General features: G+C 41.0%; 1 protein-coding gene across 2 annotated transcripts; it reads left to right on the top strand.

The window, feature by feature from the left end:
• The first annotated feature begins 605 nt into the window (after positions 1-605).
• On the top strand, positions 606-21,407 carry LOC306935413 (pyridoxal kinase-like). 2 transcript variants are annotated; one of them, XM_079518456.1, is made up of 11 exons: positions 606-896; positions 2,306-2,360; positions 9,552-9,656; positions 11,903-11,986; positions 12,704-12,738; positions 15,006-15,091; positions 15,670-15,715; positions 16,455-16,566; positions 17,193-17,329; positions 18,578-18,644; positions 19,332-21,407. In XM_079518456.1, exons 1-11 carry the CDS (start codon positions 813-815, stop codon positions 19,442-19,444), a joined length of 924 nt encoding a protein of 307 aa, XP_079374582.1. In that variant the 5' UTR covers positions 606-812; the 3' UTR covers positions 19,445-21,407. The 2 variants fall into 2 exon arrangements, with proteins under 2 accessions (XP_079374582.1, XP_079374583.1); XM_079518457.1 differs by lacking the exon at positions 606-896 and adding an exon at positions 913-978.
• The last annotated feature ends 1,802 nt before the right edge of the window (positions 21,408-23,209 follow it).

The raw sequence follows: 23,209 nt of genomic DNA, 5'->3' as shown, positions 1-23,209 counted from the left end.
ACTTTATTTATTTTTCATGCACTTTCCTACTAGGCTGAGGAATACATCCCACCCTTTTCACATTATTGTGCCACCAACAGGTGGTATTTGCAGAACACATTTTTGGAAGAAAATTCCTCAAAACATGAATTTGCACATCCAATTGCCATCAAAGGTGTAAGAAGGAATGGCACCCTTTTCACATTGGCCTATTATTGCGCCTGCACTAGGAGGCCACAATAACCTGACCTGGCCTGGTGGAGACCTGTGCTTGGAGGAGCCCTTTTTCTAGTTGGATAATGATCCCACAGAAAAGGGTTCATTCATGAGGTTCATGTAAAAAAAAAAAAAGGAAAAAAAAAGATCCCAACACACAAATAATTGTAATAAAATAAGCAAAATCTACAAGGTGACTAGCCTAGTAACTAGTAAAAGTACTGAAAATTGTAAAAGTATAAGTGCTGTAATAATAATATGAATTAAAAAAACAACTAAGTACAGTAAAGTTCGGTTACTTTATTAAACTGCTTGTAGGTCATTTAGCCTTTAAGCCGGTTGCTCGGCAACCAACCAACCAACCAATCACACCGTGGGTGCCCCCCTGGGCTATGGGATGTAGACTTCAGTTGCTTTGTGGAAATGTCAGTGCGGCTGCTTCTCTCTCTCGACTTCTCCTCCTCCGTCCGTCCTATAATAACAAGTTCCAGCGTACCTGCTGCCAGCGCCGTGTTACTGTCGCTTTGTTCTTATTGCGTGATTGCCATTTTAAACGTATTTAAGCCGTGACAACAAAATCTGTGTGACCAGTGAGTCCTGCTTTTATATTGGTCGATATGGAGGAGTGCCGTGTGTTGTCCATTCAGAGTCATGTTGTCAGGGGATACGTGGGGAACAAGTCTGCAACATTCCCACTGCAGGTAAGAAGAGGTCAGAGTGAGAGGAAAAAATAATGAATGGCTGTGGTTCTCAACATGAGGTCCGAGGATGTTGTACTACTCTGTAAGTCTGCAATATTGTATGTAATTCGACTGTTATGGGGTCACTGGAAGAAAACAAAGTTTGAGAACCACTGCATCTGAATAAATGACATGAGAGTGAATAGAGCTTATTTCAAGACTCATCATGTAGTAGCCCTGAAACATGACTGTCATGTGAACCATGGCTAATCATGTAGATGACTAGCCCAGATGACAGATGATGGTAAAGTGGCTTGAACTCGCTTCCCCAAATGACACATTGATTGAGACACGTTTGTAACCGTTTTACCAGTGTTCTGCAATAAATAAATACATGCATATACGTTCTCATTGATTCAGCAAACTTGAAAGTGAATGAATTTGGCCTAATTAATTCATAATAGGAACAAATTGACAATCTCCCTGAATAAGAATAGGCTACCTTCTGGGAGCGAAAGAAAGCTTTTGCAGAACTGGTTTATGACATCTACAACAACTACTGTCACAATAGCTGGTTCATGTGATTCCCACAGACAGCAGAGAATAGCAGAGGCCACCTGCCATCATTTATTTACTCAAACAAAATGTGACAAACATGTAAACAACACTAGACAAATAGATTGCATTGATGAGTGCAGCAGTGTCTTGTTTTAACACCTGTCTGCAGTGGTGGGAAGTAACTAAGTACATTTACAAGTGTACAATTTTGAGGTATTTGTACTTTACCTGAGTATTTCCAATTTCCAATACTTTTACTTCTACTCCACTATACATGTCAGCTCCAAATACTCCACTGCATTTATTTTAAAACTTTAGTTACTAGTTACTTTGTAGATTTTGATTATTATTACAAAGCATAGCCTACATTAAACCACTTCAGCCCCATCTATTTTCAAACTTGAAATGAGATATTCCACACAATGAATACTTTTGGTACTTTAACTACATATGTTGATGCCAGTACTTTTGTACTTTTACTCAAGTACATTTAGAATTCCGGACTTTTAATTGTAACGGAGTATTTCTACATTGCAGTATTGATACTTTTACTAAACCCATTCAGGACGGGAACCCCTGTTGGTGTATTATGTTATACTTTAGCGATTGAAAAATAGCAGATCTACAAGCTCATTACAATGGAACAACATATTTTCAGATGTGGGCCAAATACAGATAATTCTGGGGGTCCTTGACATGAAAAAGTTTGAGCGCCACTGACATAGAAACAGTTTTTTCAGAAAACTGTTTGGATTTAAAAGACATTTTTTAAAGAATCGGCCTCAGGTCTAAATGGGTTAAGTAAAAACAATTGTGTACCTTTTCCACCACTGTTGTCTATTATTTGTTGACCCCCTGGTGTTCCTGTGCAGGTGCTGGGCTTTGAAGTGGACTCCATCAACTCGGTGCAGTTCTCCAATCACACAGGTTTGCTGACGAAAAATGTTCGGAGACTAAATGTTTTTCACTGACAAACTAAACAAAAAGTAAGCTATGATGACCAAAACTAAGAATAAATATGTTGACAATTTTGCCAACAAATAAAAACCAGACTAAAAGTCTAAGAAGAAGACTAGTGGAGAAGAGATCCTGTAGAACTAAAAGACAAGTCTAAAGTAATTTTCTGTGCTCGGGTGTTACGCTCTGAAAATAGCAGATCTACAACCGTCCACGACACGTTGTGAGCTTGTAGATCGGCTATTTTCAGCATGCAACCAAGTGTAAAATCATGCATTACAACGCCATCAAGGCCTGTCAAAATAAATATTTGTCGACAAAATCAACTGTACTGTGTAAAATGATTGTGACGCTATACTACGACTTTTGCTGGGGGTCCCCGGACCCCACTTAAAAACCAATGTGCTAGCTGAAATCTAAAATGACACTGATTTCTGGATTGAATGGGTAAAATGGAACAAATAAACATACATATTACATACATACGTACATGCAGATATTGTACAGATATTATACACTGCGTACACAGCGTACAAATGGACCATTACGGGTCCATTTGTACATCCTCAGAGTTGAGGAACAGTGTCTTTTAAAATTTAAATGACCCACTGTGAAGCACTTCAGTGGTTTTTATTAGGCTGTCCAAGTGGAATTGGTGGTGGTGTTTAATCTCTCACCCATCCCGAACCACTCGACCCTATCGTTTTACTGCCTACTCGATGAGCTACTTTCATGTGTTGTTATTACAGTGGTGGCTAATACCATAAGCCATTCAATCAGGAAAAGAAGCACCTGTGTCATTTTACATAATTTTGCATCACAATCTTTTAACCACTGTAACCATATTTTATACTTACTATATTTCAACAATGAGCTTGTAGGTCTGCTATTTTTGAACAATTGTTACTCAGATCTCAGAGCTTTTTGTTACTGGAACAAAATATTTTGAGATGGGGGTCCACGGCCAATGTATAAGTTTGAGCACCACTGATATAGACAAAGCACAAAATAATATAAATGAGAAAAAGAGGTTGCGCATCAGCAATGGTTTTCAGTGGAGTGCCAAACCCAAATCCAATATACATAAAAAAAATAGGAATTAAAAAAATTCCAAAAAGGTAGCACATCCAAAAAACGGCGGACAAAGTACTCACATTTCAATTTCTATATTGGCACACACCAAAAAGGAACGCTTACACGTTTCGGCTATGCAGCCTTCATCAGAGCATGTAATAATAATATGTTTTGTTAGCATTTAGAAGACATTATTTCGTAGAATCAGCCTTTGATCTTAATGGGTGTGGATCATTGCAATACAGCGAATTTTATCCAAATTTGACATAATCACAATTAGTGCAGCGCGTGGTCTTGTTGTGCAACACACATACATACATACCTTTCCACCTCACAACCTCTTGCATAGCTCATCTTCAAACTGGGGGTGCCTCCCCTCCCTCCCTCCCTCCGTCCATGGCGAATCTCTTCCCGCATGTGCCCCACTTTCTCCCGGAGAAGAATCCCCTCTTTGTGCTGCCCTATTCTGGTTCTGCCCTGGCTTAAATGACAAATTCTTCCTGCCTGCCACACATGCAAGGATCAGATGACCCTCCTCGTAACATGGTTACATGGTTATGTATGTAACATAACAGTGCATGATGTCACACACAGTAGTGTAGGGGAGTGTGGACTTTACAATTCTTTTGAAAACTGTAGTTACTACTAGTTACATTGTAGATTTTGATTGTTATTACAAAACATGCATTAATCACTTGAAAATAGCAGATCTACAAACTCACAATGCACATCTATTGCATCAAAAAAATGTGTATACATTTTTCTGCATAATTAGTATGTTTGACCTTTGATACTTTAATTGCATTTCGATACCAGTACTTTTTCCACCCTTGCATGTCCAAAACCAAAATGGGAAAAAAGAGAACTTGTGGATCCAATGTAGGTATTATTTTGTCACACAAGCTATTAACTTGTCATTGGTTCAATATTTACTGTATAAAACACTTAAACACTTTCACTTTCATCATTTTTCAAAAGTAGTGAAAACATTCTGCAAGATCTGCAAGCTCAATGAGTCACATCGCAAGTTCACAACACATAGTGAGCTTTTAAAGCAAAAACAAACATAAAACATGGAGATATAAGGTTTCTGCCCGACAGCAACAATATTAGATTCATGCTTTATTTTACTCTATATAGTCTATAAATAGATCCACAAGGCCATGCATGCACTTTGTGCCTTAACTAGTTAATTAACAGCACAAGTTCAATGAGACACAGACAGACTGGTGGGTGTTCTAGTAGTGTAGCCTAAAGTACTGCAGATGACTGATTCTCAACCTGTTTTCGCTTTTTAAGTTTTTCTATATACTTTATTGAGAATTATTCAGGGTTTGACAATGTATACATATATTACATTGAAGTACAAAAATATGTCATGGCATTTCAATACGTTTTTTTTTTTTTTTTTTTACAATGTTAATAAGTGCCATGGTGTCAGTTTATATTTTTTGGGTCAAGAGTTCTTTGTCTTTTCAGTTCAGTTTGTATTTGTTTAAATACCACCTCTCCTGAGATGGCCTCTGGCTCCTGGTGAATCACCATGGCACTTCTGGTGTTCCATATTTTGTTAACTACAGTGCAAACAATAGTCCAGTAAACTCCGTGCTCCATGGCAGACATTTTTTCAATAAAAACTCCATACATGACTGCATTATACGTGACATTAATATTAAAACCAATTTGTGACATTTCCCCCCACACCTCTGGCAGTCTACTAGCAGGTGCTCTATAGTCTCATCTGCATTACAATTTTGGATCGGGCATTTAACAGTTTTAACAAAGCAGCTCCATTTAACCACCGCCCTTACTGCTAGTCTCCTCACAGAGACCAGCCACATCACATCCCTCTTTTTTTCAGAGATGTTTTTACTACTCAAATTCTTTATACATACGGTACCCGCTTTTGATTATCATCAAGATTCTTGTAGGGGAAAATGCCACCATACAGGTCATCACATATTTTACCATAAATACATTTACTTGACATTTCAGTCCACTCAATATTTAGATGTGCAGAAATAGACATCAAATCCCCATACATCACTTTAAAATAAGGCACTGAGCTTCTTAAAAAAAATCGGAACGCTTCACGAATTTGCGTGTCAACCTGTTTCCATTTCCAGGCCTCCCCCAAGGTTGACATGTATCGTGGAATTCTGTATTATTCCAACTGGAGGAGACTTATTGTCAAATAATATAAGAGGCAGACATTGTGAAAATAGCCAGTCTACACGCTTCTATTTTCAGATTTTTTCACAGTATTTATCTGTGGGAACTGAGTCAAACTAAATGTAATGCCTCAACTCCTCCAATTCCAAATGCTTCAAATGTGATCATTTTGGGGGGTCGTGGCTTGAAAAGGTTGAGAACCACTAAGGTTGTACACACGCTGGGCTCCTTCTAAACAAAAGCAAAGTTAAATAGAGGGGTTTACTGATGCTTACCTAATGTTTCTTTTGTTTTTTTTGTTTTTATCTTATTCTGGACTTTCTCATTAGCTGCTCTCTCTTGCAGACCCTGCCTGAACCCCACTTGTCTCTCTGCTCTTGGGCACCAGGCCAAAGAGGCCTCTCTCGCTCCCTCCTCCCTCCCAAGAAACTGGTGACTGGGCCTGCCTGGGTTGTAAATTCTCTCCTTGCTTCTTTCTCGTTTCTTTGCTGTCCCCCACTTAACCTGAAGTAAACCCTCCTGGCTTTTATTGACTGACACAGAAGACTGGATACCGGCGGGAGATGCACACACACACACACACACGCACACACACACACACACACACACACACACACACACACACACACACGTACGATTGAATTTGTGGTCCATACCGGTGCACAGAGTTCTCGCTGAACCCAGAATGTGACCCTGTGTCAGTATGAGAAGGCCTCCCGTAGTGAAGTCTGAACAGAACACTGGTGGGAACGTAGAGCGGGTGATGTTGTTACTGGAGCAGAAAGAGGGTGAAGTATAGTCACACATTTCTGATGAAACCATGCTGTTGAGACTGATGATTTGGGCTATTTGGGGGATTATATCACACAGATTAGTTTACTTTTTGGCACTTTCTGCTTTTGTTGAAGATGTAGAGTGTAGACTAGAGAGACCGGAAACCGAGGATAGACACTGACAGAATCCGATCCCCATCAAACCTGACCCCATGTGGACACATGGGGTCGGGTTTGATGACGGTCGGATAGACAGACTTTTAGCAGGCGGAGAATTCAGTTTCAGCTTCACCCAGCTGATGGCTGCTCAGTGCACTGCTCAGATGGCCATGTTGAGAACATGGGGGGCACCAGTTAGAGGCTAAGGGCCCTATTAAGCAAGTGGAATCTAATTACATATAATTTTACAGTTTTTAAGACGTGGGGGCGGGTGCAATGTCATATTACAATTATGGGCCAGGTAAGAAGCGCTTTCGACACCCCGTGGTGTGAGCAAAACGGCCTTGAATTAGTCATGGGAGTGTTTAAGGGAGTTTTGAGGCTTACCCAATGAACATGTCCGTACTATTCTCTTTACGACACCAGCTGATGATGCGCCCTTTTCGGCAAGTGGTATTACATTTCTGCAGACTGGCACCATAGACATGACATGACTTTGTCACATTTGGGTTAATTATTCATATTGCACTGCATGCTGTCACCTTTATGCCTCCAAAGAACAGATCCACAAGCTGTCACAGCCATGATGTGCATAGCTTGTAGGCCTATGTCTCTATTTTGTTAAGTAACTTGCAGTTTTCATTGGAAAGTCATTACAGCGGCGCAGCCATATGCTAAGGGAGGGAGATATACGCACATCGTCACTTAATTTGTTTCTGTTCTAAGCATGAAAAACAGCTGTAAAAACCTTTATTCTAGTTCATTTGATTCATAAATGAATAACTATAAGACTTTGAAATGGCACCTACCTATACCTTTCAGATCGGAATGGAACTGCGAGTAGATACGCAGCATTGGCTGGCAAATTGGCAATCCATGCGTAATGTTCCCAGAATCGTCTAACCCCCGAACATACAAGTTCGTTTGATATTGTTTAATTCGATAAAAATAGAACCATGTACCATACAGCGAATGAAAGCAAGATTCCTAAGGAATATGGGGATTTTTACATTTTAAAAAACGGTTGAGAAATGAGAGAACCATGAGTGTTTATAATATCAAATATTATAAGAATAATATGAAAGACAAACGGGCTGTGAAGAGCTCAGCTCACCATCCCGACAAGGAGGAAATATAGCCTATAGTGCATGCACGTATATGCACTGACTGACTGTTGCACACACGCTCTTTATTTGTTTCTATTGAAAAACACCAGTAAAATAACGTTTATTTTATTTTATTTCATTCGAGTCACGACGAAGGAATGAGTTGAAATGCCATACGTGCGCCATGCGTATTGCTGCGGCCCCAATGTTATGGTCTTCGCTCGTAGCATATTATTGAAGAAGAATTGAGTCGGGTGTGATACAGCGTATGAAAGCAAACCTCCCAATGAGTATGGAGATGTTTTAATTTCTAAAAAAGGTTGAGAAATGAGCGATATATGACCCTTTATAATCTCAACGAGAAAGCCAGAAAACTCGCTGTTGCCATGTGTCATAGAAACAAGTAAATAGGTCTATAAACATACTCCCAAAAGAATCGCATATAACAGGGGTCTACAACCTATTTTAAATGAAGTGCCATGTTTTTATTTTCTAGATAGTGAGTCTGCCATATCAAGATTCCTTTTAATGACACCACATTAAAATTTCCAGCATATTTTGATTGTCCACAAATATAAAGTTCTTCCTTCTTTTTACATATTTTCTTGCACATTGTTAGAATGATCATTATAAATATATATCCCCCTGCAGTCAGAGTTCATTGTTTTAATGAATGAATGTGATGCATTGTGAGCTGGTAGATCTGCTATTTTCAAAAGTAATCTTTGAAAAAAGTGACAATTGTGGAATATTTTTGAAAAATGTTATTGAAACATTTAAAAACACAAATCTGTCATGGGGGTCACTGGCTTAGTTGGGCAAATGCATTAATCTGGGGGTCCTTGACATGGGAATGTCGCTGTGTGAGGATCACTGGTTTAAACAACATTAGGAGAAAAGCCCAAATAAGCACTTTAGAAACAAGAAAAGCAACCACAACTACCAATATTTACAAGCATCTTTGCAGAAAAAGAAGCCGCTTATAATAAACAGACATGGCAACACTCCAGCAGCACTCCAGAGCCGCTCAAGTGTAAAATGAAACAGTGCTTTTTGCTTTTAAGACGTGGTCAGACCCAGGCGGAATCGGTATGCGCTGAGTGTTTTTAGGTCAAGGGGCTTAATAGCAAATTAGCGCAAAGCGAAAATAATTAACATATGGACACTCCCCCAATGCTAAATTATGCAGGAACGTGGTATTCCATATGAGTGAGCGCTCACCACGGCTTCCATAATACGAAAAGGCGCAGAGCGAGGGCGAAATCTGTATTACCGCATGGGTTTTTCGTCTTGCTTAATAGGGCTCAACGTGTGTTGCTCAGGGACACTTCGACACACATAGACTGGGCGCGTGGGGTGACCTTCTGATTCCCAGGTGGCCTCTACTCACTCTACTACCACCCTGGAGGAGCATAATTGTCTGGTGTATGCTTCAACTGATGGCTGAAGCCACCAGGCACACACCCCACAATAGTTGTAATCCCACTCCCATATATGCAGCAGTACTGTACAGTACACAGTATGTCTGAAGAGGTTCATCTAGTAAGAGACAGCCTATGCTGGTGACTTTTGTTCATGCAAATCAATGCAAACACATAATCACACAGACTTGAACTTACTCAAAATTATATTGAGACCAGTCTTTCTTTGTCATGGTGTAGCTCTACATGAAACATGTGCCGTTTAGTGAATGGTAATAAGCTTGCCTGAGATTGTTGCACAGACGTAAAAAGGCCCTACTACAGGCCAGTGATGTTAATTCTGTCGTTTACTTTACTTGGATGGAACAACGGCACCAAAACGTGTCAGTATGTTTCATGGCCTAAAATGTGATTTGTCCTTCTCACTTTGAATCTTCTCTTCTGTGTTTTATTTAGGTTATGCCCACTGGAAGGGTCAAGTGCTGACGGCGGAGGAGCTGAACGTGTTGTACGAGGGCATAAAACTCAATAACGTCAACCACTATGACTATGTCCTGACAGGTGAGAGTTGAACTATATATCCACTTAAAGGAGTAGTTCAGGTGTAGGAAATGTGCACCCAGTACAACTTTAAAAAAGTCTTGGTCAAAGACTTAGACCAGGGGTATTCAACTGGCCGAGCCAAATGCGGCCCGCGGATCGCCCCCTTGTGGCCCCTGGAAGAATGTTTTTGGCCCCTGGAAGAATGTTTTTGAGGGCTAATAAAAGTTACAGGTATGGTGTGTGCGATATGAAGTGTTACATTACCATAATTACAGGTGTGTGTGTGTGTGTGTGTGTGTGTGTGTGTGTGTGTGTGTGTGTGTGTGTGTGTGTGTGTGTGTGTGTGTGTGTGTGTGTGTGTGTGTGTGTGTGGACATATTATCCTGCATATATCATAATTATATTTACATAAATCTTCGTGTTTTAGCACAAGATGCATTTTGAGACCCACAAATGTTCTGCGTTGCGCGCACACTGTGCGGTCCCCCACACACAATCATTCTACAGTTGTGGCCCCCGGCCTAATCTAGTTGAATACCCCTGACTTAAGCCCTAACCACACCAAAGGGTCAAGACGGTTTTAGCGTTGTCCCTGCGGTGTGATATATGATATATGTTGCACGTTGACCCTAGTGATGCAACACATGGAATTCAATGACCCAAACCACCGGTTTTAGCGTTAACTCCTTGCAACCGTTTGGACCCAAGGAGTTGCATGGTGACCCTTTGGTGTTGTTAGGGCTTTAAACTGCACCTGCTGTTGGACATTTGTCGTTAAATGCTGTGCTCAAGGGCATGGCAGTGGAAAATTGAGGTTCAATGTTCAAGAGGCTTTATTGTCACATGCACGCATGTACAAACAGGCTTTTAGATCGGTTATTTTCACAAATGTTGGGTCCCAGGCGGATTTCTCTGTTGAGTTCACTTTTCTTTTGGTTCAGTTACTGTACATACATCATCATCATCATCATCATTCGAGTGCCCTTGAGATCTGCAACACAAGCTGCTTCCAGTACCACATTTTTGTTTTGTAACATGGTTGCCTTAGGCAGTGGGTGAGCCTGAGACTTAGGAATAGAAGGCTAATATTTTACCAACTATAGTGTCAAGATAAAGCCAGTGACCTTCATGGAATAAAGTGAATTGATGCAACATTTGATAATCGGACCTCATGAATACATTTATAAATTATTTTCAGAGGTGCAAGAAAGCTTGTTCAATCTCTCTCTCTCTCTCTCTCTCTCTCTCTCTCTCTCTCTCTCTCTCTCTCTCTCTCTCTCTCTCATTCATATTTGTCTGCTGTGTGTGTGCTCCGTTTCAGTGCCTGCACCGCACATCTGAACTTTAGCAATAATATTTTTACAGTCCCGCCACAGCCATGAGTTACAAAAGCGGCACCTTCATACTAAAGCCACCGTTGCATTGAAAATGCCTGCAAGGAAAACTGAACAACACAGCATCTGCTTATTTGCTGTGTGGGTTGAGATGAGATAGAAAGCTTTCTTTTTCCTCCCAAGTCAGTTAACCCTGAGGCATATGTTCTGTTGTTGCGCTTTAACCTTTGAATTGCCTCTGTAGTTAAACTGAGCAAAATGTCATATTAAAGTGTCATTATAAGGCCATAAGCCTATAACCTGAGACCGGTTTTGTAGACCCCCTCCGTTTTTCCATTGGCCCCACAAATCTCTTATAACCTCTTATAACCAATCTACTACAAGCTTTATATAGATCTGCTATTTTCATTGAATGTTCAGCAATTGTGACATGCCCAGAAGCATATGCATGCTGGTGGTTCATGTGGTTTAAGTTGAAGCGTGTACCGAAATGCAAAGGACTTATTTCTAACTTCTAACTTCCATCTTTTAATAACCAATCCAGGAACGCATCTGTGTCATTTTAGATCGTCACTCTTTTTCCAAACATCTTGAAAGTTTGTACAAATCTTTGACTATATATATCAAATCTTTGCTTCTGGGGTCCCTCCCTGGCACATCATATTTTGAGATGGGGATTCGTCCCCAAATACATAATTTTGGGGGTCCTTGACATGAAAAGGTGTGAGCACCACTGAGGATAGCATTTGTAGACTGTGCCCAAGACGTCCACAGACGTCCTATGAATTACCGCATGTAGTGCCCAGGACGTCTGTGGACGTCATGGTAAAAAAAATGTCAAAAAGTGGGTCTAAAAAGTGGGCACCCTGGCTCGCCATTTTGAAAGATTAAAAGGGCACATAATGTGTTAAAACTGTCTTCTCCCCAAAGGATACAGCAGAGATGTGTCCTTCTTGGAGAAGGTGGTGGACATAGTTCAGGAGCTGAAGAAGGCCAACCCCAGCTTAGTGTATGGTGAGTGTTAAAACCATCACTCAGTCCAGATGTACAACAACACTGTACAATCAAGTGTTCATTTAAAGGGATATTTCACTTTCAAACATGTTTGGGGTCATTTTAACGTCTACTCTAGGCTTTTGTGAGAACCCCGGACAGTTTTTAAGTTGCTTGGGTCTGTATTTAGATATTTGATATCTGTATTTAGATATTGATATTGATTTTAAAAAGAAGAAAACAGAAAGAAGGACAATATCAGTCATCAGATATGGGTATTTTTGATGAATCTAACATACCTGCAGCACCATCATAACAGATCTAAAGTCGGTCAGATTCATGTCTCCTTTCCTTCTGCATACTACGAACAAACAAGAAAACTAACAAACGAATCACAATCACGGATTGTAGCGTCCCTCTGCGAACTCGGCGAGGGACCGTGGACGGTTATTTTTTGATGATGATCAGATGTCAGATGAAACAATGCAAATACGCGCTGGTGTGGAACTGGAGGGGCACAGCAACAACACCATCCCTGGGTGAACTCGGCTATCCAATGCTATCAGCATTAGCATCAGAGGTTCCAAGGCTGAGGGTAATCGTTAGCAAGCTTTGTGTTAAAATAACTACAAACATGTTTGAAAGTGAAATATCCCTTTTAATCTGAAAGTGTCCAAATAAACCTGTGAATACAGTTTACATACAGATCTCCTCTCTCTTGTCATGTCTTCTCCTCAGTTTGTGATCCTGTTATGGGAGATCACGGTGCCATGGTGAGTGTTCTACTGGAATTTATCTGTTTAGGGGTTAAACAATTAATCAAACAAAATCTATTTAATCAAATCCATAACAAAGCATGATTAAAGCCATATACTCTGTAACATTCATTTCAGTAGTCTTATTGTCTCCACCAGGCCGAAGGCATGGGGAGAGAGTATGTTTTGCACTCCGTCCGTGTGTGTGTCCGTCCGTCCGTCTGTTACCAGCTAATCTCCGGCACCGTTAACCCGGTCGACGCCAAATTTTGCACGCACACTACCTGGATGCCAACGATAAACCTCTGCCCCTAATTTTCCAGAACGGCCTGTTATAGCGCCACCAGGGGGCTGACTTTTGAAAAAACGCATTATTTTCTGTTACTCCTCCAGATTCTGTCCAAAAATCCCGCAAATCGTTACACATTAGCTCTATAGTCATGTGTTCAAGACTGATCTGTCCGATATTTCATATTCCATCCTAATTGGCTAACATTGGCTATCAAAGTTTGCAGGATTGGCCCGTTTGGAACAAAAAGCCTCAAATCATGAACGCAGCGTGCAATTTACATTACATCTTTCACAGACTTTCCTACTAGGGGGTGGGAATATATCCCACCCTTTTCACATTGGCCTGTTATAGCGCCACCAACAGGTGGATTTTTGCAAAACACATTTTTGGAATGCCTCAAATCATCCAATTGCCATCCAAGGCGTAAGAAGAAATGGCACCCTTTCACATTGGCCTATTATAGCGCCACCAGGAGGCCACAACCTGACCTGGCCTGGTGGAGACCTGTACCCCGACAGGCACTTCATCTATTTTTTGGTGACATCTACTGGTACCTCTGTGACATTACAGTGTTTGTCAAAAAAAGATGTACTGCTGCAGGGTCGTCCTAGCCTCACGTAGCGATAATAATACACTGCGTGGATATTAGTATCGTCCCTCTCAGTGTTGGATGTTTTTCCGCAATGTTCCGCTTCCGCCCCATATTTGCATAGTGGGCCCTGGTTGGTTATAGCCTGGTTCCAGACTAATCTGGTTGGCTCGTCACCATTTCGGCCGTGAAGTCCTCCCACAATTGAGAGGGGCTAGACTTAATCTGCCTGGGGAAATATGCATAGAGACAGTGGGGCCGATTTATTATTAATGAGGTTTGAGCGTGAGCTGTAATTTCACGCTAAGCTGGTAAACCTTCTGTTTGATCGTTTCTTTTTTTTAGCGTGTGATTCAATTAGCATTGTGATGATGAAACTTTCATTTTTGTTTGACTAACAATAAGCGTGCTTGTAAGATCAAAGTGTTTAATAATAATGGATATTATTTATAACACACTATACATTCGTTAGAATCTCAAAGTGATACAATGAGCAAATGCATAAAATAAAAACAAAAGAAACATCACACCATTAAAAACATCTAAGAAACGGGAAAACAACATTTAAAACATTAGGGCATAGCTATAAAAATGCTTTGTTTAAAATTAAAGTCTTTAGTCCTCTCTTGATGCTTTTGTGTGAAATGAGTCAACCAACTGTGGTGCTCTCAGGTGGGTGGGGGGGGAGTGCGTTCCACAGTTCGGGGGAATGTAAGGGTTTATGCAAAAAGTCCGAAGTCTGAAACATTGGTTTGTCCTCAATAAAGTGTGGCATAACATTGGCAACTACGAGTGTGCGGCTAGGCTATACAATACTGTGTGTGTGTGTGTGTGTGTGTGTGTGTGTGTGTGTGTGTGTGTGTGTGTGTGTGTGTGTGTGTGTGTGTGTGTGTGTGTGTGTGTGTGTGTGTGTGTGTGTGTGTGTGTGTGTGTGTGTGTGTGTGTGTGTGTGTGTGTGTGTGTTGTACAGTGTTAACTTTTACTGCATATTTTGACTTGAAATTTTAATTTCGCCTTTATGGCGTTGTGATACATTTGGTGGCATGCTGAAAATAGCCAATCTACATGTTGTGAGTGTACAGATCTTCTATTTTCAGAGCGCAACACTCGAGCGCAACCAAACATAATATTACTTGTCTATTAGTTCTACTGGGTCTCTTCTCCACTAGTCCCTCCCCAACATTTTAGTCTATCTTTTATTTGTTTACGAAATTGTCAAAATATTTAGTCTTAGTTTTAGTCGTCATAGTTTAGTTTTTATTTAGTCAGTGAAAAAAGGTAGTCCACGAACATTTTTCGTCATAGTTTTAGTTGACAAAATTAGCATGTGTACTGTACTGTACTGTACTGTACTGGATGGTTAATAATTGTCATAATTTCAAACCGCTCCATTTGTTGTTCCAGTACGTGCCAGAGGACCTGCTCCCGGTGTACAGGGACAAAGTGGTGCCGACGGCGGACATCCTCACCCCAAACCAGTTTGAGGCAGAGTGAGTGAGTGCTGCGGCAGCCAGGCTGCAGCCATATTAAAGGAGTAGAGTAGTTCACCCCCAAAATTACTTTTTATTGATTACTTACCCCATGGAGCAGGTGTTCCCAACCTTTCTATTACCATGTACCAGCTGATAGTTCATAAAATGTTTGCAGACCGGCGAGGGGACCACCGGGAGTCTGTACTTTTTTCCCCCTCTACATCAAGGGCCATGTCTTGCTTTAGAAACCTCATACGTCCAAAATGGTTACTTCTCAGGATTCAAATTGCAAAATAGAAAAAAGTAGCAGATCTGCTGCATCTGCTTCTGCTACTTTTGATGCTTTCGTGTGATGCTGTACTGTGATCAAATATAGGACGTTAATTTACGCGAAAACACAAAAAGTTAGAATATGGAGATGAAAGGTTTCTGCCTGACGATATGGATATTGCCCAGCCCTACATGACCACCTCATCACTGGAATGGGTTCTTTGTAGAATGACACATGCATGAATCATAATGGTTGTGACAGAAAAGGTTCTTCTGTGTCATTTTGTGTCAACTTCATGTGTAACCTCTCTAATTGTCTCTTGTAGACTGTTAACTGGGAGGAAAATCAGTACGGAGAAAGATGCTATTGAGGTGGGTGTCATAGATCACTGGTTCTCAGACATTTTAGGACCTTCGGTATACAAATGGAAGCCATTTTTATTCCTAACTTTGATTGATTGATTAATTGATTGATTGAATACTTGATTAACAGTTAGGGAAAGGAGATGCACAGTTATACAATAGCATGTTATTTAGACATGCCAGGTTCAATTGTTGACCTGGCATCCTATAGTTTCAATGTACAGATTATTATTATTTTGATATTATACTGTTTAGTTTAATGATAGGTTCTTGGTTTACCTATGATGCTAGATTACTATATCTATGCATTTGATGTATTACCTTGTGTTTACCTTGCTTACTGTAAATCGCTCTGGATTAAAGGGACAAAATAATATATGTTAATGACGTTTAGAAGATTTAGAACACTTTCCAGGGAGTCTTTATGTGTGCAATATGTGGTTTTAGATATTTTAGATTTTAGCAGCCCAGTGTCTCTGATGTCATTCACACTGGGCTAACTTCCTTTCTGGACTACAATTCCCATAATGCTTTGGTGCACTGCTCCTCCTTGTGGATAGGGGGAGGGCTGTTTTACTGAGACCAAGTGAGCCCAGTGTCCATGAGAGTGTCCATGAGAGACATGGACCCCCCCCAGCCAGAATATCTCGCCACTCTTTTATGGGCCAAGATCCATCGGATGAGAAACTATCTGTCATCGTGGCTGTAAAAAAAAGTCTAGTTGTAATTCTGTCCTGTTGTTTCCCAGGTGATGGACTTGCTGCACGCGATGGGACCAGAGACGGTGGTACTTACAAGCACAGACCTGCCCTCTAAAAGTGGGGACCAGTTTCTGGTGGCCCTCGGGAGCCAAAGGATAGGTATAATCACACCCGTGTGAACTGAGCGGTGCAACTATACTTGTATTGTGGTAGTTACTGCACTGTATTCTGTACTGTACTGTACGGTGTTCTGTAGTGTGTAGTGTGTACTGTACTCCGAGTACTGTTCTTTACTGTGCTATTAGTTAGATGTAAACAAACTGCACACAAAAACAGATCCGCCTTACCGTTTTACTTGGAGAAACCTCTTACCTCCACATTCTAACTCCACATTTTCTGTAAATGAATGTCCTGCTTGATCATACTACAGCGTCACACAAAAGCAACAAAAGTAGACTTAAATGTTAGGGAGGGGCTAGTAGATTTGGATTATTCCAGTTGGAGTGAAGATACTGAGGTGATGGGTCACTTCGTCCGCACCGCCCCCGAAATATTGCGCCCGGTCGCGCCACGTTGCATCTTTGCCTTGACTTTGTATAATCGCGCCACTTGAACATAACAAAGGTTTGGCCAAACTAACTAGGGCGTCAAGTAGGGTGTTCATTTATGACGAAAACACAAATTAAATTATGGAGATAAGCGGTTTCTGCCCAACAGCAACAATATAATAATAGTATTGTTGACTTTGACCTCACACTGTGATGTTTGCTCCCTGCCCTGCACAGTGAGAGCAGACGGGACCAACGGCAGGCAGAGGATACGGATGGAGATGCCCAAAGTAGATGCTGTGTTTGTGGGGACGGGAGACCTCTTTGCTGCCCTGCTGCTGGCCTGGACTCACCACCATCCCAATGACCTGAAGGTGAACAGTACAATACATGCAATCTGGGAGCCCATTCTGTAAAAATGTTTGTTTTTTTTTTCCCCTGGGGCCAGCACCTCCTTTTTTGTGTAGAAACATAAACTGTTTGACTCCTCCCCTTCCTTATGCTGCATTCACATGGAATCAGGCAAGCGGTAGACGGCAAAACCTGCTGGACGGCACGGAACAGTAAAAAGATTAAATATTTTCACATTGATGCCGTCTGCTGTTACCGTCGCCGGTTCTGGCTGCCGTCAACTAAAATGACTTCCGGTTTGCCGTCTACCGCTTGCCTGATCCCATGTGAATGCAGAATTAAGTGTACTTCCTCCGGGGTGCTTCTGTGTTTTAATCCTACTAACACTACAAGTTTAGGGCCGTGGTGCTTGAGAGATTACAGTACATGTGGCATGACGTATAACACAACACAACATAACATAAGGTGTATATATGGGTTAATGTAACAGTTAACAAAACAAATCGTTTGTAAGAAATAATTCATAATTGATAATTGCGACCAAAGGAGTTATAATTTGAGTCACAATTCCATAGTGAATTGTTATTAACCATTCCATAGTTATTAACTATGGAATTGTGCATTTCCCGTCAGTGTGTTGTTTGGTTGGTTGGTCACCCCTGGCATAGCCTGGGCACCATTCCATTTCGGGTTTATGAACCGGTCGGGAGCGGATGATATTGCTACGTCATGTAGCCCTCAGGCGTCTTACTGGTTTTACAAGTTAGTAATAGCTTGTAGATGTGCTATTTTAACTATATGTTTAGGGTTAATCCATTTGTTGATTAAATTTATTTTCTGCTTGTATTTGTCCTCATCGAATACAAAGAAAATGCTCAATAGTTGCACAACACAACGCAACACAACACAATCCATAATGTGAGAGGAAAGAAGGCACTGGAGCAACTCAGACAGTTTAAGCCCTTTTTAATTCAGTGTGCACCCTGTGAATTAAAAAGGACTTAAACTGTCTGAGTTGCTCCAGTGCCTCCAGGCTCCAGTGCCTCTTGCAACCTGTCCTGCCTCTGAGATGCACCAGATTAGCCTAGTACTACCACAGGCTTGAGCCGCGGTGGAACTCCCTTCTGCTTAAACTATCCATAATGTGTCCTTATGTTTGCTATGGGAAAAATCTACAAGCTTGTTTCTTTTGGTGCTTTTGTGTGACGCTGTGGTATGTAGAGCGTTAAACAGAGATTTGTTAACTGTTTATTTCTCCCTCTCTTTCTTAGGCTGCCTGTGAAAAGACGTTGTCTGCCATGCATCATGTCATCAAGAGGACCATGACCTATGCACACGGTATTATACTAGTGTGTTACTAACTGTGGTTCTCAAACCTTTTCATGTAATTATGACATTTGTTGATGATAGAGCAAGGGTTCCCAAACCTTTCAGGTTGCAACCCCCATTAATAATCATAATCCTTACAAGCACTTGGAATTGTAGGAATTACATTTAGTTTGACTCGGTTCCACAGATATTATTGTGAAAATAGCCATATATTAACCATTGTTCTGTGCAAGCCTAGAGATGCCTAGATGCTTACAGAGAACCCTGTTTTTGTAGAATCAAATATATTAAAAAGTATATTTTAAAAGAAATACCAGTAATGCATTCAAGAGATGTGTGTATACAAACATACATCTGCAGATTCTGCACATAAGAGATGCACGCACGCACGCACGCACGCACGCACGCACGTACGCACGCACGCACGCACGCACGCACGCACGCAAGCACGCACGCACGCACGCACTCACGCACTCACGCACGCACGCACGCACGCACGCACGCACGCACGCACGCACGCACGCACACACACACACACACACAACTCCTTGCAGTGCGAGGCGTTGTGAACTTGTGATGCATTTGGAGCTTGTATGTCAGCTCTTTCCACAATGTTTGCCTCTCTCTCTCTCTCTCTCTCTCTCTCTCTCGCTCTCGCTCTCGCTCTCTCTCTCTCTCTCTCTCTCTCTCTCTCAGAGATGGCTGGTCCCACGAAGAGACCCAGCCCCGCTCAACTGGAATTGAGGATGGTCCAGAGCAAAGCCGACATTGAGAATCCTACTGTCGTCTTGGAAGCTACAGTTTTATAAGAAACCTGTTTGTTTGTTTTTTTGACACAGAGGACGATGATGACAATAATCTTGTAATAATAATAATGCAAATTCACGTCACATCCGTGTGTGAAACGGCTCAGACGGCCGACGATGGGACTGACACAGACATGTTGGTTTTATTTTTATAATTACGTCATGGACTGCTGCGTGTCTCTCTGCCTTATAGACACTTTTAGGGAGCGGTACCACATTTTCATAAGAGGTCAGTAGGTTTTACCATACTTATATCCCACAGGGTAACAGGAAGATGGGCAGTCTGGACACCAAGGAAGATTGGGCACCTCCATGTAAAATTGGCTTTTTTTCCCAAAATGTAAAAAGAAAACTAAACAAAAAAATAGCCAATTTTAGATCAAGGTGCCCACTTGTCCTTAGTGCCCAGTCATCTTACACCACCCCCCCCCCCCCCCCCCCCACACACACACACACACACACACTTGCTCCAATCACTGCCAGCTCCGTGTCTGTGGTATAACCTGGGTCGACGTTTGCCCTTAGTAATATTAATGGGCATATGTAGTATGTTTAGGCATAAAGGTAGTTTAGCGGTCTATGTGTGCGTGAATCTTCTTCCACACAATGACAGCAAATGATGAAGAAGGGGGGTTCCAAATGAACAATAAGAAACACCGTCAATACAGAACAACAGTATACAATTTACACATATTTGTACACTCAGCGTTATGGAGGTCCTTGAAATGAACAAGTTTGATTACCACTGTACTAAACAATATAAGATTAGAATTCCCAGAGCGGGGAATAGAAATGTGATGACCACATGACTAGGCTGCTACCGGTTAATTGTCTCGATTCTTAGTCACCACTGTAGTCTGTACATTACGCACAACATGGGTGCAAAAAGCATGATATAATTTATTAGTTTTAGAATTTGCACAGTGTGCAACAACTACGGAAGTTTGAAAACCTTCCGGGAGAACTCTCTCTAATAACTGCATCATATCAGTTGTATAAGATTCATAATGTTGTGTTATAATGCGTTTTAATTATCTGATGTAAATTCAATGATTGTGCATGTAAGCATTATTGTATGCCTATATTGCACTTATGATGCCTCACAAATAATGCACTTCAAGTACGGTTTTGCCACCTTTCACAAATGGGAGGAAAATGAGTCGAGGCCTCTCTGTGAGCTACCATTCTTATTACCTAATTCTAATCTGTACCCTAATTCAGTTAAATTTCACTTTGTCTCAGACAAGAAATGTAATTAGTTCTTTTACATAACATTTAATTGTTTTACAATCTTTTTTTATGAGTTGATTTCTGTCTCTCCTTTTAAATTATGCAATGACCTTAACAATGTATGCGTGTTAGATCAATGTCTAAACATCTCAAATTGAGATGTGGCTATTTGCACAGATGATCACATAATTATAGTTACTAATGCTAATGTCCTCATTTCACTTTCCATCAGGATCATTTCTCAATCCCCTAGGACGGTCAAGGGTTACCAAACTTTTCAGGCCAAAATAATCAGATTTCGCATTGCAAGGCGTTTATAGGCTATTTAAAAAATAATCTTAGATCTGTCTGATTTGACAATTTGACACATTGAAACATTTTAACATATCTTGTATGGGGTTCCCTGGAACAAAATATTTTCAGATGGGGGTCCACGGACAAATAGCCTATGCTACACATTCATTTGGGGGGGGGTGGGGGGTTTGGCATAAAAAGTTTTGAGAAACTGTCAGGTGTCAGTGTAGGAAACCTTGCTGTCAAATGGCCTTAACAGGGTTTTGTAAGATGAACAGTGCAAGTGAATGTCTTTTTTTTTTAATTACCAATGTCAATAGAGTGTCGCAGTCCTGCCCCCTTTCATGACGACAAGCGGCCCGGAAGAGAATTTCGCATAGATGAAGTATTTATTTAAAGACCTTTTAAACCCCGGACAAAGTCAACTCGGATGGTGACAAATCATGACAATGTGTTTATTGTCATGATTTGTCACCATCCGAGTTGGCTTTGTCCGAGACTTTAAATGTCTTTACATAAATATTTTCTGAAAAATCTATGGGAAAAATGAATTGGAAATGCTCTTCCGGGCCACTCTTCGGGAGCGGGACTGCAACATTCTATCCTCACAAACCGTTGGAGAGAAGTGCCATACCTGAAGCTGCTGTTCTGATAGATTAATGTTTGAAGAAGAGTAATAATTAAAGATTAATCTTTTCATTAAACGGTCTCATTTCTGTGCACAAGTATTACAGCTGACAGTGTCTGCAGTGCTCCCCAGGACAGAGGAGCTGAATCTTTCTCTAGGGCAGCCTTAAAGAGAGCCCGCCTGGGAAGCAGAAGGTCCTAGGTTCGATTCCCGGCCCCTGCGATGTGTTCACTAATCCACAATAAGGATAGCCTGCATTAACCCACCCAGAGAATGAGTCATGCTTGTATGGTGCAAGACAGCCTTACCTGTGAGGTGTTCAAATTGTTTTTGATTAGGTGTGCAACAGTTATTTTTTATCTATAATCAATTATTTAATAAAAAAATATTGATCGCTATTTAGGGTGTATCATAAATTAAAACCTTCAATAAAAAAGAAGAAACTTGCATGTTGATCAATGCTTGTGCACAGAATTATAATATTATAGAAATATATCAATATTAATCGGTATATATTTTTTAATATATAAGAACTGCATTTCTCTTGATTAAAAAAGATCACTAAGAGAATATGCCTACAACCCTATTTCTTTATATATGGAAACAAAGCAGAATTGGCTGTACATGCATCTTATTTGTAACTCAATGGTCGCACTGCAGGTCAAAATACAATGCTGAATTAATTTTTATTTATTTCACCATTGAAGTTGAAATGCCCTTTGAACTACCATGCCTTCAATCTGAATGCAGTTTGACAAACTCACCAGCAGATGTCTAAAGTGGTTTGTAGAATGTTTGAAGATAATGGGCATTTGGCAATTAGAGTGACCGGAGATTTGTGTTGTGTATATTATTACTGTTACATCCTCTCAATTCATTTATGGACACTTGTCCTTGTTAAGTCTACATTCAATAGCCTATTAAAAAAAGAAATGTTTGCCTGGGTCCCACATGCACACTTGCCTCTGGAAGTTGATTAGCCTTTTAGATAGTTGATAAAGTTTCCTTTCCTTTTTAATTGATTGATTGATTGAAGAGAATTGATTGACTTCCATATGGTCATGCCTCGTAACATCACGTGACATCACCATATATGGAGCTGACCTGTTCTGACATTCCATGTTGATCCTTCCCCATCCATCCTTCCTCTTTGATGTCTCCCTTTTGTCTCCTGTTCATTTAAACTCTAGACGGGCCTGGCCCAAAGTTATTAGTGCAGGCACGCCCGGCAGCCGGCGAAAACTAGAGTTCTCAACAGGCCCGAAAATGAAGGCCCAGCCCTACCTGCAGGGCCCTCATCAAACCCTGTACACTCAAGACAATGCCTCCGCTGCCACACTAGAGTTCTCATCAGGCCTGAAAATGAAGGCCCAGCCCTAACTGGGCCCTCATCAAACCCTGTACACTCAAGACACTGTCCATGCTGCCACCCGTAATATGGAGCTGACCTGTTCTGACATTCCATATGTTGATCTGACCACATCAAACCAGACACGCTCCATATATGGCCATTATACAGAATTCATTCCATATGTTGATCTGACCCCCCCATGCCAAAGCACCAGCGCTCGCCCAGCAGTCTGCTGTCACCTAGGCGGATGCGTGCACGCAACCTC

Source organism: Electrona antarctica (assembly GCF_951216825.1).
Source record: "Electrona antarctica genome assembly, chromosome: 13".
NCBI classification, from domain to species: Eukaryota; Metazoa; Chordata; class Actinopteri; order Myctophiformes; family Myctophidae; genus Electrona; species Electrona antarctica.
Note: the sequence above shows the minus strand (reverse complement) of the source record. Positions and strands in the feature narration are given on the sequence as shown.

Bases quoted from the DNA above. Each gene is read 5' to 3' on its own strand.
- LOC306935413 (XM_079518456.1), top strand. From the start codon at position 813: ATGGAGGAGTGCCGTGTGTTGTCCATTCAGAGTCATGTTGTCAGGGGA. The intron at 2,361-9,551 runs GTTTGCTGACGA...TGTTTTATTTAG, and splicing joins GCAGTTCTCCAATCACACAG to GTTATGCCCACTGGAAGGGT. The intron at 15,092-15,669 runs GTGAGTGAGTGC...TGTCTCTTGTAG, and splicing joins CCAAACCAGTTTGAGGCAGA to ACTGTTAACTGGGAGGAAAA.